Source organism: Choloepus didactylus, chromosome 3 (genome assembly GCF_015220235.1).
Source record: "Choloepus didactylus isolate mChoDid1 chromosome 3, mChoDid1.pri, whole genome shotgun sequence".
NCBI classification, from domain to species: domain Eukaryota; kingdom Metazoa; phylum Chordata; class Mammalia; order Pilosa; family Megalonychidae; genus Choloepus; species Choloepus didactylus.
Genome location: NC_051309.1, coordinates 25681448 through 25698201, shown reverse-complemented (window position 1 = coordinate 25698201; position 16754 = coordinate 25681448). Strand labels below are relative to the sequence as shown.

General features: G+C 46.2%; 1 protein-coding gene across 2 annotated transcripts in view; it reads left to right on the top strand.

The window, feature by feature from the left end:
• Positions 1-4235: 4235 nt before the first annotated feature.
• The window catches only part of CCDC149 (coiled-coil domain containing 149), a 140992-nt gene continuing 128473 nt past the window's right edge, over positions 4236-16754 (top strand). The window contains exon 1 of one of the 2 annotated variants that reach the window (XM_037829512.1): positions 4236-4495. In XM_037829512.1, coding sequence (XP_037685440.1) covers positions 4448-4495 — 48 coding nt within the window. In that variant the 5' untranslated portion in view covers positions 4236-4447. The remainder of the gene's footprint in view (positions 4496-16754) is intronic. The other variant, XM_037829513.1, reaches the window with a different exon arrangement.

The following is a 16754-nucleotide window of genomic DNA, read 5'->3' as shown; positions in this document are numbered from 1 at the left end:
CTGCGCCCCCTCAGGATGGCGTTTGCGGGTCCCGGGCCTGCCAGGCCGTCATCAGCCCCACTCTGTCATTTTGAGCACTTCGGCGGCGTTTCAGCGGGGAGTGGAACTTCCTTCTACCCCCCTGCTGCCCCGCCTGATTGGCAGCCAGGGGGGCTAGAGGCGGGCGGCACGCTGCTGATTGTGTGCTGCTGGGCAGGGAGGGCTTGGTGGCCGCAGAGACAGGGCCCCGGAGCTCAGGGGGTACTAAGAGAGACAGAGGATGCTCTACGTCAGGAATCCGGCCAGAATTCCCCGTCGGCCTGCCTGGTGGTGTCTGGCTGCCTGCGGTCTGTAGGGAAATGATGGGTAAGAGCCCTTGCAGGGTAACCTTGGATAGGAGGAGTTGAGGGAGGCTCATCTTGCATAGAATTGGGGCCAGTGGCCATGGGGACCTCAGATCTCAGGCCTCTGCAGGAGGCCTGGCTGCAGTGCACTCTGGGACCTGTAGTCCCCTGACCCTCCTTAAAATAAAGAGCTAAGGAAGTCAGTTAGCAACCAGGCCATGGAAGGGCTCCTGGCTGTCAAAATAGCCCTCTGTTGACAAGAGCAAGGATTGTGGACCTTGGCTCATATAGAATGATTTAAAAGAAAACAAAGCAAAAAAAAATACTATAGACCTTGGCCATTAGCGATCATTTTCTTCCCAGGCTCATCAGTCTGGGGCTCACAATTCAGGCAGGAAAAAAGTGACTGGGGGAAGGAGTGGACATCCACAAATAGCCCCCCATCTGTAGTAGTACAGAGGAAAACCGAAAGCCAAAATCTTGCCTGGAGATTTGCTTAGTTTCCTTTAATGAGAACTCTGACATTTTTGCTTGGGCAGCCAGAATCTGAACTGTCTGGAGAAGTCGTATCAAAAGCTTTAAGACTTACCTATGTATCAGGGACAATCAGTACTGCTAAAGTCATCTTACAAGGCAGAAAACCCATAAGGAGAAACTTAGGTTCCTAACAATAAGTTCAAGTCATCCTTTCTTTCCCAATTTCTCCAGAGATTTTTTTTTGCCCCTCCACTCTGGTATCTGCAGGTTTGATTTCTTAGATTAAGCTATTTTGGAGTTCTCATGTCTAAAACCTGCTCAAACTTTTAAAAGTAAAAAGCATCACTCAAAAGCACCTAAGTGATTGATTTTGGTGATGAATGTACAAGTATGTAATGGTAATGTAAGCAATCAAATGTACGATTTGTTTGGTATGACTGCGTGGTATGTGAATATATCTCAATAAAATGAATATAAACGAAAAAATTAAAAGAGATATGTAAGATAACATTAAAAAAAAAAATCACCTAAGCACTTTCTTCCAACATCACACGTGCATATAAATAAATAAAACTGGCCCTGGGGCTATGAATACATATGAAAAATTGGGTCTTCGGGGATGATTTTTCAGAAAGCTAAGAGGAAGTGAAAATAGAGGCTAAAGCTAAGGTTTCAATACTTACTTCTGTTTGCCAGGATGGCAAATTTAAGACAAGGGGACCTAGTTTTAAATTAGGCTTGTGCAAGTGGACTATCGGACAGAATGTTCAATGTACTGTTTTTATCAGAGATAGGGATAGTTGGTGAACATTTTAATTTTTTCTTTGAAAAAAGTTACCCATAACATAATTAGCTTTGTTTTTGTCAGCCTGGGCTGCTGTTCATGAGGTATCTAGAGGCCTTCCGGTATAGGTACCTAAAAGCTTAAACTGCATTTAATTATTATTATTACTCAATGTCAGGCTACACAAATGAAAAGAGATAAAAAAGAATTGCTTGCAGCTATATTGCCTTGGTTTGCGATTTCATCATATCTCACAAGCTAAGCAGGTTCTGGCTGGGACTTGGGGCATGCAACCTCTAAGGAAAACCCAGACAATTGGAGATGCTGTTTCAAGTGGGAAGTTTCTCACATTCTGGGCAGGGTTGGAGGCTTGCCACTCTTCGATTTTCCTCCCCAATTTTATTTTTAAGTACTTTAATAACTGACTGACTGACTTCGGGAGACGAAAGCAAATAAGGGAAATGGAGTCACAACAGACACTTTGTCTTAAAGGTACATAGTCTCTAATATGAATATTCTTTGGCTCCCAACAGCTCACTCAGTGATTCTGTCTTGCTGCCTGAAATATGTCAGTGATGACTCCAACGGGGCAGTAGTACTGCAAGCCTCAGCTAAACGCCGTAACTGGAAAGGGCGGGCTGCTTTCCCACCTGAATGCCAGCCGAGAGCAAGGTGCAGACCGGGAGGCAGCGGAAGGCAGATGGACCAAGTTACGCCCACCTTTCCTACACTCTGTTTCATTGATGGGTCAGAACAAAACCAGATGGTTTGCCAGAGGGCAATATATTGGCAGACGGTACCTTGCTTTTGAGGTATGAGGCATCAGGCTGTTAGGAGCAAGTGCTTGGCGCTGAGTTAACCCTGGACATCCAGGTCTGAGATGACCTTCTTTCCACCTCCTTTAGCAAAAAAAAAAAAACGATGAATTAGATGACCTGGCTTAATCAGAATATCAGGCGCTTTAGCTGATTTCTAGTCCCTGCTTTCTCTCTTCTTGTTCCCTACAGCAATTGTTTGCAAATCCTCAATGGTAAGCTCTTCTGGGGCAGAGAGCATGGTCTGGAATGTTCTCGAACTTCCCAGGATGAGTACAAGTTCCCCCTCACAATCCCTGGCTTGCCAGAGACTCTTTAAATGAGGCTTAGGGTGACAGTTTGTTGCTTTTTTAAGGAGGGTCCAGTATACCCAAGCCTTTCACCATTAGTATTCTATCTGTATCGGTTCTGTTGATACATGGCAAAACACCCCAAAACTTGGTGGCTTAAAACAGCAACCATTTCTTTAGCAGTCTGGGCAGGTGCTCAGCTAGGTAGTTCTTCTGCTGGTCTCAGCTGGGCTCACTCATGCATCTGTGGTCAGCTGGCTGTGGATGGCCTCACTCACATGTCTGGGGGTGGGGTGGCTGTGGGGACGTGGGTCCTTTAACATCCAGCAAGCTATTCCGGGTTTGTCCCTTGGGTGGTGAGCAGCAAGCAATGATAAGCCCCACCTTACAGGTGCTGCACAAGTCTCTTTTAGCAGCACATTTGCAAACACATTTGCCAAAGCAAGTTTTGTGGCCGAGCCCCCATGTCAGTCACAGGCTGGGGATGGCAGTGGGAGGTGTGCACCTGGGAAGGGGAATACTGCTGCCGTCTCCCAAACCGACAAAACAAGGCTGTCAAGAGAGTTCAATTTTTCTGACTCCTAGACGTGATACTTCATTTTCAGGTTTCCACGATGCTGGAGTTGGCCTCTTGGATCCAGAATTCCTAAGTTGAGTCTCTGTTTCTCCACTTTTTAGGCCTCAGTTTCCTCATTTGATAAATGGGGATTAAATGCATCTCATAGTGTTGTTGCCAGGATCAACAGGGAGCTAAAAATAATAAATAAATGTTGGCTGTGATGCTTCCATGACTGTAAAATGTGTTTGCAACTTCTCAACCTGCCTGGCTCATTTCCATCAGTAGTGTTTCTGCAAGTAGAAAAGTTGACTATTGTGGGTGGTCCATGAGAGGATTTTAGATGGCACAGGAACACCACTTTCTCCTTCCCTCTGCAATTTTCTTTCAGTACTCCCTCACTGGAGAAAATCTCAATTTGGTTTCAATATTTCTTTTAATACATTTCTTGATACTTGCTAAGCATCAGGCTCAGAGCTGTTGGCTCTGTTTAGAATTCAGTAGTGTTTTATTTTAATTTTTGCATTTGTTTTTTATTTAAACATTTATGACAACTGGTACTTTAAAAATAAAATTTAAGAAAAAAGTTATTCGCGTTATAAACAATGTTGAGTATATAATAATGCATGATTCATTCATTCGAGGAGTCAACAAATATTTATTGAGCACCTACTACGTGCCAGGTGCCGTATCAAACGCTCATTAGCAAACAAAGCAAAACTCGCTGCCCTGGTGGCGTTTCCATTCCAGCTGTGGGGGTCGTGAGGGAGGTCAGGGAAGGGCTGGATTTGGGAACTCCCTGCCTGCGGGGACCAGCCCTCAGAGCCCGCCTTCCATCCAGGAGAGGGGTAATTTGGGGGTCAGGAGTTATCTGCGGGGTAAGATCCTGGCCGCCCTCCGCGCCGAGGCCCGGCAAGGAGTCGGGGGCGGAAGTCAGGGGTCCCGGGCTGCGCGGGGCGGGCCGGGTGCGGCCCCGGGTGCCGCCCGGCTGTGGCAGTGGCTGCGGCCCCGGCCGGCCCGGCTCCTCCTCCCCTTCCTCCTGCCGAGGCTGACGTGGAGTCAACCGCGCGGGCGGCCGCAGGAGGCGGCGACACGGCGGCTCGGAGGCGCCGGGCCCTCTCGGGGCCGCGCGGCGGGAGGAAGGGGAGGAGGAGGAGGAGGTGGGCATCGGAGTAGCCCGCCCGCGCTTGGACGAGGAGGCCATGAGCGGCGACCGGACCGAGAGCGACTGGCAGGGGCTGGTGAGCGAGGTGAGGCCGAGGCGCCGGCCAGGCGGGGTGGGCCGGCCCGAGAGGCCGCCAGACCCGGGTGCGCGCCCCCTGCGCCCCCCGCGCGGCTGTGCCGGGCAGGGACGCGCGGGGGCACGCACCCTGCGGCCGTGGCGCGCTTCTCCCGGGCCGCCCACCGGGTTCGCCGTCCCTCCCGCACTTTCCGGGCTACCCGGGAGCCACTTTCTTCCACGCCGTCTGGTGCCAGCCTTTGGGGAGGGGCCTTCCCTCCGGGCAGGGGTTGATCCGGGATTGGAGGGAGAAGCCGAGGGATCCGGGAGAAGGAGCCAAGCCCCACCTGCCAACCTGGTCACCACCGCTTTGGAGCCAAGCGATTGGACGCCTGGTGCTGAAACCGAGGTGGTGCCATGGAGGAAAATCCGGGCCCTTGGGTAACTCCGAGCCAGGTGGAATTACCTGCAGCTGTGGTTTGGCCCGGGGAGGTCCACGTCCTCCTAAGCCGTGCATTCACTGACTTGGTTCAATCAACACACGCTTACAGCCTTCCTATTGTGTGTAAGGCGGTGGGCCAGTTATCAAAGCAGTGAAATCCAGGTGCCGAAGTGATTGGGTTTGTGGAAGCAGAGAACATCCTGCCCCCCACACTACTTTATCATAAACATACCCCTGGGGTTCGCCTTCATACTCCTTAGTCTCTCCCTCTTAGGTTCACCCTAAGAGTTAGTTGGTCTGGGAGTGGTTTCCCGGCTTCTCCAGGTGAGACCCGTGTGCTGATGGCTCCTTCTCACCAATAAATAGCGTGCCTTGCTTTACCCCCTTAGTGCTGTTACCTGAGTTACCTGGCCATGCTGACCATCTCTGAAATTCTTCCTTCCCTCCTGCCTTTTCTCACGTGGGAACCATCTGCCATGTCTTGAGCTAGGCCAACTTGGGGTTGCTTTTTCTTTATTCCTGTGCACACAATGCAGGGTGTCTTGGTTTGCTCTTTCCCTTCCTTTGTTGGGTGTTGGAAGGAAAACCCTGCACTGTCTTCATCTTTAATCAGTATTTACGTCTGATGTGTGCGAGGCATTGCATTTCTGAGGAAGAATTAGATGTTACAGCTTCTATCCTGGTTTGGTTTGCTTAGTATTGGTCTAGTAGCTGAAGTCTCTACTGTGTTATGATAAATTGTATTGCAGCTTGTCCCTACCTCCTCTCAACACCAGGCTTTATGTCAGGAACAGATCTCCTGGGGCACTTATCTCTGGGACAATCGAGAATCATACTGAGTTGTCAAGGAGGCTGGAGATGGTTCTTTCTCCACCTTGTGGGCCAGGGCTGGGCTCTGAAATGGCAGCAACTACATGTTGAATGCCTACTAGGAACCTTGCTAGGAGCTTGTGATTCAGTGGTGATCAAGACAAACACTGCCTGCAACTCAAAGAACTCCTGGAGCTTATGGCATGGTTTGGGAGGAGAGTCACTCAGCAAACAATAAGAGAATGCTAAGGGGATGAATATAATCAAGTGCTAAACTACATGGGATGGCACTCAAGTGGGCTTCCCTCTACCTTGGACCGACATATTGTGTTGTAACCACCAGTCTCGCCACTAGACTGTGTGTTTTATTTGGCTTTTTATTCCCAGTGCCTATCCACTGAGCCTTGTACACAAGTGCTCAATGAATGCTTGTTGGATGGGTGAATGGATCCTGAAATGGATCTTTCAGGAGTTACCCTGCCCATCCCAGCTGCATTTTCTCCAAAGTAGTACCTTCTTGCCTTTGCCAACATTCATCAAATGCCTAGTCTGGGGAAGGCACACAGCTAAGGGATATGGGAGATGTGAAAATGAATACAACTTGCCACCTTAATAATAACTAATGGCTATTTCCTGGGCACTTCTCTGTTCAGTGTTTTACGCAGCCTTTTTTATGTACCCAGTGGTATAAGACAGGAATGATCTCTTATTTTTACAGATAGGTAAACTGTGGCTCAGACAGGCTCAGGAACTATTCAGGGCCTCACAGCTGGCAAGTGGCAGTGGCAGGATTTGAACCCTGGTCTCTTACTCCAGAGCCTCACCTGGGATCCCTACACCACACTTTAAATTTTAACCATCTGTTCATCTGTCTCTGTCTTCCCCTGGACGGCACAGGGGAGGTGTTTCTCAGGCTGTTACCTGCATCAGAGTCACATTGGGAACCCATGAATCATGCAAGTTCATGGGCTGCTCCCTAAACCTGCTGAATGAAAGTGGCTGGGGATGTAGCCCCCAAATCTGTCTTTCTGTCAGCTGAGCTCCCCAGATGGTTCTCCTGCCCACTCAAGTTTGGCTGGCAGGGGTTCCGTGGGTGTTCCCTGTGTCTGGCGTGGAGAAAACAACTGGTACCCAGCCAAGGTGGATTCCAGGGAGAGTATGGTCAGTGGTCAGTGGCCAGTGGTGTTACAAAGTGACTTGGGAACCTGGTGTTATAGGAATGAAGTTATGGGACATCCGATCCAGCCAAATGGGCTTTTCGGGGCTCATATGTGTTTTTGCAGAAGTCCTGATTCTATCTCCCTACCTGGAACTTCCCCCCATTGCCCATCCTGCCCAGAGCCCTGTGCTCTCTTTCAATCAGTTTACTTCCTTGTTTTGCCTCTGGGAAGCAATTTTCATTTTAAAATGATCCTACAAAGATCAGTTTTATTTTCCTATTTTTGCTGTAACAAGCTGAAACCACAGCCCTCTCTCAGACCCTGAAGTCATGTGCGTGTGAAGAAAGCACGGCCTGTGTGTTCAGTTTGGGAAATTAAATGTCTGGGGAGGGGGAAGTGTTAGTCTTCTTGCCACCTCAGGTGAGCTTTCAAAATCAGGGGGAAAATCTCGAAAGGGGGCCGTGAGGACAATCAAGCACTTTTTATTTCCAAGAGAAGATTCCTGGTCATCTCTCAGCCTACCGCCCCTAGGATAAACTATGCCTAATTCGATTTCACTATTTGAATTTTGATTAATTAATTAGATAGCAATCAAGCTAGCATTCATTGGGCAGGTTGTGTGCAGTGACTGTGAAGTGGATGGAAGATAATTAACCCAGGGCTTCAGCCCAAAGTAGGGTCACTGCCTTTTGGAGGAGAGAAGTTGGGTCGGCCGAGTTTGGGCCTTGGTTGCTGACTCAGACTTTAAAGATACTAAGAAACCTGTGACAAGTCCTGCTTCTATTTCTTTCTTAGTGCAAATGATCGGAAACACAACCCAAAGTGATTAGGCTTAGAGGGCATTATTGGCTGACGTTACTAGTAATTCCAAAATGGGGCTGCCTTTGGGCATAGCTGGATTCAGCACTCAAATGGATGGTTTCTCTCCATCTTTGGGTCTGCTTCCTGCCTGGCTTCAGTCTCAGCACCCATCCACTCAGGTTCAAGTCCAGAGGGGAAGACAGAGACAGTTACCCAGCAGACCCCATAAAAGCCCCAGGAGTCACTCCCACTGCACCCACATTGATCAATCACCTGCCTGGAAGAAACTGCTCAAGAATGCAGTGATCTGATTTTCTTACATCTGGAATTGGGCACAGAGCCCTGCCCGGGTCACCTCCCAAATAGAGTTTGGGGGCTATTTGCCAGAAGAAGGGGAATGGATATTGAAGTCATTGCTCCATGCAACTTCTGCGAGCTTTGATTTTTTGTCATGTTTAAATAGCATAATAACAGTATCTATCACACAAGTGCTATAATTGTGAGGATCAAATGAAATAATGCTTGTAAGTGCTTAGCCCTCTGCCGTAATAAATGTTTAGCGAATGTTAGTGAAATGAGGGTGAACTAGGGACACAAACTCAGATGTGCAGGACGTGAAAACCTTGGGTTTTGCCATAACGCCTTAATTTTGATTATGAATCCCCATTGTAAGGGTGGTAAAGAAGTAATGTGGTTGGAGTTACTCCTTTCTCTCTGTGTTCTGTTCTAGGGGCCACTGGCAGGGGTGTTGGGGTGTGGTGCATGCATCTGATCTGGGCTACTTTCATGTAGTCACACTGTCCTGTCTGGGCTCTGCAGGTCACTTGTGTCCTCCCTCATTCCACTCTCCCCACAGGCTGTCTGTGCCACGTCCACTCTACTTTCTGGTGAATGAAGAATGCTGACCTACCCCTTCACAGTTCTGGGCACGGGGAATTTTGCTCTCTTGCCCAAGGTACATACAGGGTCATATTCTATTGCCCCTGAATCACACTGGGGCTGTAGGAAACTATGTGACATTATTGTGCAGGCTAGGTTAAGAGAAGTTTAGATTTTTTTTTAAATTTCCTAAGAAATTTTGTTAGGGAAAAGTCTAAGCCAATGTAAAAAAGATACCCCAAAACATAGTGGTTTAAATAAGATAGACTGCAAAGGGGCACAAGAAGACTTTGTGGAGTGGTGAACGTATTCTATATCCTGACTTTGGTGATGGTTACACAAAAATGGTGAATTTTTCTCTATGGAACTTATACCTCTCTAAACCTAATTAAAAAAGGAAGTAGAAATGGATATTAAAGACAGATGTTGCTACAGAGAGCTTTGCACTTTTGCTTTCAAATTCCTCAAATTATCAGGTTCCCATCAAAATTAACCAGGCCCTTCCACCTTAGCTCCACCCCCTTACTCTCTTAGCTCCACCCCTTACTCTTACTCAACTCTCCCACCCGAAGTGGATTAGGCCAAACTCAGTGTTCCTTCTTAGAAACTCACTGATATCCAAGCCCTCCTTCAGTGCACTCTCCTCAACCTTGGAGATCTATTCTAGTCTTTTGAGGGTTGGTAGGGGAGGAGACAACTGGGGAGACTTTTCGATGTGCTGATCCTTTTAACAACCAGGCTTTCAAAGCTCAAAAGCCACCATTTTGCTAACTGTCTTCTGTGCTGTTATCTTTTCCATGGCTTCTTAAAAGGGGGGAATGGCATGTGGGAGAAATAGGGGATGGATTACAGAAGATGGGGGTAAAGTGAGCAGGTGGGACATCAGTTAATGTTTCAAAATGTTACCCATTCCCGTTAACTATTACTATTATGAATTGAAACAGCAGTGTGCAGTAGTGGACAATGAGTGTCAGATGGGATGTAGGCAGTTGGTGAGACTTGGAAAAGTAGGAAAAGGCTTCTTGGAAGAAGTGGGACTTGAACTGGGTTCCTCCCACTGAAGATGGCATGGCAGGAGATAGATGCGAGCACTGAGGAGATGCTCCAGGTAAGGGTGGAAATTAATGGATCGGGGCATAGCAGAAATTGAGGGTGGATAGCCAGGGTGGATCAGATGGTGAAGGACTTCAAAAGCCAGACAGAAAGATGTGCCTTAAAGGCTCCTTTGCAGCTGGTAACAGAGAGGCACAGGATGCTTTTTCAGCTGGAGTAAAAGTTGACAAAAGTACGTGCAATAGATTTGTTTTCAGTGCATTTGAAAATCAGTGAGCCTGTTGTTTGCAAGGAACTGTGCTGGGCAGTGAGGATATAAAGACAAATTCAATAAGAGAGAAAGACAAATTAGGATGAGCTACCTAGTGGTCTAGTCTTTTCTGCCACCATTAACATTCCCAGTTATTGCACTTAAATCACACACTTTCCACATGGTCTTCTTAACTAACCCTTGCCTTATCTGTCTATCTGACAGGTACCTTGAACTCCTTGAGAACAGGGGCTGTATTTTGTTAATTTGTAAACTTGGTGCTTAGTACTGTACCTTACCTATTGTAGGTGGTCAATAAATGCCTAATATATGACTGCTTGGATGTTTGAATGAATGAATGAAATGATAAGGGGATATGGCATCAGGGGAATAGAGACAAAGGGATGCATAAGAGAAACATTTTCAAGGAAGATCCTTATAGGTCTTCATAGCCAACTGGATAGGGAAGATGGGATAGAATGAAACCAAGATGGCCTTTGATGGGTGTCTGTGACAGGAGGTTGGGGGTGGTGGTGGTGAGCAAGTCTGGTGAGAAGAGGACAAGTTCCATTTAGAATTCCACATTGTTCAAAGTTTTCTGGGAGTACTTGAACTCTTGCAAGGCAAGTTTAGTGCTGGCTGGGAATATTTTTGATGAGCAGCTATCTTCATAGGGGCAGGCTAATTTCAGAGTAAGTTTATTAAAATTAGTGTGTGGGGGAAAGTGAGCACAACTGCTATTTTTAACTAATAGGATTCATGTTCTCTCCTGTACAGGGAAATTCGCATATGTGCTTCTAAAACTGACAATTTCTACTCTTATTATGTTAAAAAATTAATTTAGTGACTTTCACATTGAGTAAAATACATTGGCTGGGGATTCAAAGAGGACTTTGGTTAGTCCCTGAATGAAAATGACCAGAGTGAATGGCATTTTCTCACCCACCTCCTGGTTGGCCACCACCAAAATCAAACTGGAGCTTTGGGAATGTCGTAGCAGAGAACTTTACTTAGTTGAGAGTCTTATATCTCTCTGGTCATCAAACAAGATGGTGCCAGTGGCAGGAGACACCTGGTTTCCAAGAAGCAAAAACCTTTGGTGGATTTTTATTTTGAAGTCCTCCCATTTTCATTGCACCTCTTTCAGTTTACTCTGAGTTTCCAGTATCTTACTCTATTTTATTGCAATGAACATTCTAATTCATTCAGGGAATCAGACCTTCTTCAAGCCTGTCTACCCTTAAACAGCTATCCAATTAAGCCACTTCTTTAGAAAACTACTTTTTACAAGTTTCCTTACTCAGAAACCTTCAGTGGCTCCCCATTACTTGGCCTTCAAGGCCCTCCTCAAGCTGGTCTTGACCTATTTTGCTAGCCTCATCTATCAATGCTCCCCTTCAACACTGGCTGTTTCAGCCAACTGGTCTGTTATGTATTCTGGCTTCTACCTTCTGCTCACACCCTGACCTTATCCAGGTCAGCCCTCCACTTCTTCCATGGCCACAGCCTTTACAAGTCCTTTGAGGTAGAGTGGAAATCCACATTCCTCAAAAAATCATCCCAGACCCAAGTTTGAGATGTCTCTTCATTTTGTGGCCTAATATATCTTAGGCTCTGTACAGCTCACTTAGCACTTAATACTGCTTGAGAATGGAAGAGGCCTTTTCTGTGTGTAGATCTTAACTCTTGGATGGGTTAGCAAGTACCATGGACAGGGCCTGTCCTGGGGCAGGAGACTGGAATTATGGAATGATGAGACTTATGCATGACTCCAAAGGAGCAGGCCTGATAGAGGGAAGTGATAGGGCGTTCCAGAACCTGAGTTCTGGATCACTTGCAGGGCCTTAGCTTTGATTTTGCATTCTTATTTATGGAAAGAGACTCATGGATGTGCCTGCCCACCTGTAGCTTTTTTTAAATTATTTATTTCTTATTTTTTTATTTTAAAATTATGTTATTTATCAAATAAAAAAAATTTCCAAACAAAGCAAAGCAAAGCAAAGCAATGGGAAAAACAAATATCCTGAAATAACTTCATTCCTTCTAATATACTCCTACTGTGCCAAAAGAAAATTAATGAACCATAGTCACACCTGTAGCTTTTTTAATGGAAGACATAAAGGTGGAGGCTAATAACATCAGGGTGGGTCCATCAGTGGATTAGTTTGACTGGTTGGCCTAAAGGAGGGTAAAGGATAGTACAGGGATGTTTCACTGGGGCAGGGTGTGTAGCAGGGGAGACAATCAGCATTCTATGTACCAGACACGTCTTAAACACCTACTATATGCAAGGCCTTATGCACAAGACAGTGGCCCTCAAGGAGTTTATAGTCTAATGGTGATAGAGAATGGGCCTAAGTCAACTGCACCATGACGTACGTGGTGATCAAGTCCCTGCAGACCAAGGAGAAATTAATTTGGATTGGATGATTGAGGAAGGTTCTGTATGGAGGTAGCACCTGAGCTAGGAGGGTTGGTCAGGATTTCAGCAAGTAGAGATGTAAAGGAATGGGGTTTTAGGCAGAGGGAATGGAGACAGCAAAGGTGCAGAGGTAGCAAAATGCAGGACTTGTTTGGGAAATCCCAGATTGCCTAGTCTCTGGTTGGTTGCACATAGTAGGACCTCAGCTGCAGTTTGTAAATGCACACCTTGTATGCCCCATGAGCTATATAGAGAGTGCTAGGGTTCATTCTAGAGGTGACAGGTGGCATGTGGCTGACTGTACCCTTCAAGCAGAGGAGAGGATGTTGTCTGGATGTGTTGGGAAGGTAAATACTCTGCCGGGAGTGTATGGGCAGGGCTGGATAGAGATGAGGGTTGGGTGGGGCACAGGGCCTCACCTGTACTTGTGCCTCTGCCCCCTTACTTTCAACCCACTTAAGTCTGCCTTCTGCCCCTTCTTTCTTCCTAAAATGCTTTTCCAAGGCCAACTCCAAGACCAGCCTAACACAAAGTGCCCTGAACTGAACACATCCTCCCTCAGCCTTCTGCCTTTCCTACATCTCCTTCCTCCTTCCTTTCCATTTCAGTTAATGGCATCATATAGTCTTCCTTGATCCTTCTTCCCAACTTCCCTTCCCCTCCCAATCTAATTGTTCATTATAAAGCCCATGGATTCTGTTCAAATAATTCCTTAAATAAAGGCTCTGGATCACCATTCCCACTACTCCACCAGGGCCTAGGTTCTCAGCCATTCTCCCTGGAATATTTGCAACATCCTCTAGTTTCTTTTTTCCTCAACACTGCTAATAGAGTTGCCATTCCAAGAACTGAAATTATATTCCCAGTGCTTTGCTTAAAGCTCAGGATGGCTTTTCTGGGCCTGCAGAGTGACCTCCAGCTCTGTCAGTTGGCCTGTGATGGCTTGCTCCCTCCTCATTTCCAGGAACCTCCTGTGCCCCTTATGCTCACCATCGCCAGTGGAAACGCTGTTACTGGATCACTCCATGCTCTCAGGCACCTGTAAGCCTTTGCCTTTGTCCAAAGATGATCTACTCATACCTTAAAACCCAGCCCAAAGGTCACATTCCCCCACCTTAGGTTTACTACTTGCCTTGGGCCTCAAGAGTTTGGGAAAGAGGATGGTGTACTGCATATGGTTAGATGGTGTGGGGGGTTGTTGGCAGGGTAAGAAGACAGGGTGATGGGGTTCCTAAGTATGGGGGTCCCTCAGAGACATGGGTGGTCAGCAATGTCTAGCATATTGCCAAGTACATGTTATAAACTTAGCAGATGCTAAGGGAGAGAGGGAAGGAGGGAGAGAGGGAGAATAAAGAGAAAGGAAAGACAGTTTACCTTGCCATTTCCACCATTCCCTTTGAAGCTGGCCTTGTTCGCCTGCTGGTGTGCCCTGCTTCCAACCAGTCCCCAGACTGATGGTGGCCCTGAAGGAGCTGGGTGTTATATCCACATGGCCCCAGCACGTGTCTAGTGTTCTGGCTAACTTCCTGGCTCAGGCTGCAGTGGGTTACATAAGTCATCAAGCTCAGCCACTGGGTAGCTTGGGTAAATCTCCTGACTTCTCCAAGACCTTGTCTGCTCTGGATTTTATACAATGAGAATAACACTACCTGCCTTGTGTCTCTCAGTTAAGATGAGGATAAAATGAGGTGGAGTATGTGCAAGTGTGTTTAAAGTCCTCACCACTCTACAGATTATTGTAAGGCCCAGGTGATGTTCTTATCCTTACCTGGGCTTTGAGGAAAACCCTCTGCGGGACTTCAGAGATGCTTCTGCAGAGGGAGATTGATGTGTCAACTACCAGCTGTTAACACTACCGCCATTGAAAATTCACACTGATGGGGTGCAGATTGATGTACCTGCTTGCTCTGCCATCTGCAGACCTCACGACCAAGGCAATATTGGAGAAGGGATGGGACTCAATTTTTCCAGCTGGTTGCAATTTGCTTTTTAATTTGCTCCAGGCTAGTGAGTACTGCCAGGGTCAATCTGTAACCTTTTCTTCTTTCCAACAGTCTCCAGCTTTGCCAGACCTTCCATCATGCTTGCAGGCTACTCAGTCACTCAGTCGATACCCAGGCTACATCCATTCCCATGGCCTCTTCTGAGCACCTCTTATTGATAACTTTCTGACCTTGAACCCTTTTTACTGTTTTGCCCCTCCCCATTCTTACCTCTCTGTGGTCTCCAGAGCCATCTGCTGACCACTCAACTTTCTTCATTGATTGGGGTTTCGAATAAACCCTTGCTCTTATTAAGATGATTTCAGCGCTTAGGGGAAGATAAAGCACTTGCTCACAGAACAGAAGCCTCTCTTCTGGATGCATTCAGGTGCCTCTACATCAGCCTGCCTACCTCCTGTGTCTCTTCTGCCTTTCTTTTTCCATCCAGCGCTACTTGATGAAGTACCTGGAAACAAAACTCAGATCCCGACTCTTCCTTACTCAGAGACCTTCAAGCTCCCCATTGCATCTGACTCTGCTGACAACCTTCCTTGTCAGGTGAGGCCTTTCTTAGTTTCATCCAAACCAAACTTTGTGGATTATTTTGCATTTCTGCCTCTCATGGGTCCTTTGCTCTGGGCAAACTGAACTGTTCTGCTTCTATATGAAGCCCGAGCTTCCACGCACAGAGCCTTCACCGAGAACTCTTGTTCTCTTACCTCTCTTTCCTTCTCTTGCAAGGCTCAGTCATGACCGCCCTTCCCCCTAATTCAAAGTTCTACTACCCTCTGCAGTCTCAGAATACCTGAGCACACCTCTCACCGTGCTTCTCCCTTGCTGCCTAATATTGAATCGGAATACATGCACTATTGTACGCTTGCCTTGTCTCCAGCCTGGAGTTACTCCAGAGTAGAAATGGCCTGATCTGTCTTTGAATCTCCACTGTGCCCAATACAAAGTCCTGCATGCAGTGAGAGTGAACAAATCTGAAAAAAGGTGGGAGATTTCATACTTGAATTGAAAAACTGCTGAATTAAAACAAGGATGTCCTTTTTTATTTGTCCAAACATCATTCTTATCTGTTTCTTTCCCCAAAGTCCCCTTATATCCATTTTTATCCCACAGACCTTCCAACTTTCAGAATATAGATTGTAATCTTTTAAAGGTAGTAAGTCAAATGATCTTTTAATAAGCTCTGAAGGACTTATGAACTTACGATAAGTCAATTCCTTCCTCCTTCCCTACCTTCTTTTCCTTCCTTCCTTCCTTCCAAACTAGAATTTTACTTTATCAGATATATTGCTTGAAAAAGCTAGGTAGAAGCTGTGGCTGGGAAATCATTTGGTTATAAAAGCTACTTTCTGTAATGGGATCTGACCTGTATTATGTGTCTGAACATGCACTGGGTTTTTACTCTGCTCTTGACTAGAATTTAAGCTTGCTCCAAAGGTTATTTGACGTTTACAGTTAACTACCAAGGAAAAAAAATTGTACAATATCTTCAGTCCCTCTGGGAATCTTCTCATTATGAGAAATCATAATAAAAATAATTCCTTACATTTGTCTTCCTTCAACTGATACTTAAGAGTATTTACTCTATCCCAAGTATACTATGCTAAAATTTGGGGTGCAAAGTCCAACAGGATGTTTCCTCTTAAGAGTTTATAGAGCATTCTCCTCTACCTTCCCTTTTCTAATCCTCGTAACCACCTATTGGTTCGACTGGTTAGGTCACTGTCTCTACCTTGTATAGATGAAGAAATGGAAATTCAGAGTGATTGAGTCCTTGTTTATGGTCATCTGGCAAGATGTGAGCATGTCTTTTAACTTCTAGTCATATGTGTTTCCCACTGAACCACAGGAACATGCTGGGAGCATTGTTTTGAACAAAAGGTGGCAAACCCCATGTACAGGAAGATGCTTCCTCCTTCCCCTCTGCTTCTGGCTGACTTGGATCCAAACCCAGGAACTTGAGCTGCAAAAGAGCCTTTTAGGAATGGACATTTGCAAACTGGTGTTCATGGAGGCAGTAATCATGATTTGCAAAGGGTGCAGATGACCTAAGGGTACATTGACTGAAGAATGGAATGGTGTACTGTGGTGTACGCATACAGTGGAACATTGAGCAACTACAAGAAGGAGTGAAGCTGTGAGACACACAACAAGGTGAATGAATACTGTACACAGTATTTGAGTGAAGTACACCAGAAATAAAGGCAAACACTTTAATGCCTCACCAATATGGATTAACTACAATGTGTAAACTCAGAATTGAATGTTAGAACATAGCCTAACGTGCACATAATTATTGTAATAGTCCCTAGATTGTAAGCTCTTACAGCAGTTAACTCTATCCCCGAATTGTAATGCCTATCTCTAAACTTTGAGATGCTGATCCCTTAGTGTATAACCTGATTGGTCTCTGGAACAATGTGTATCTGTGAGACACCTGAAACTCAGAGCTAGAGCTTGGCAGATATGAATGTCAGTA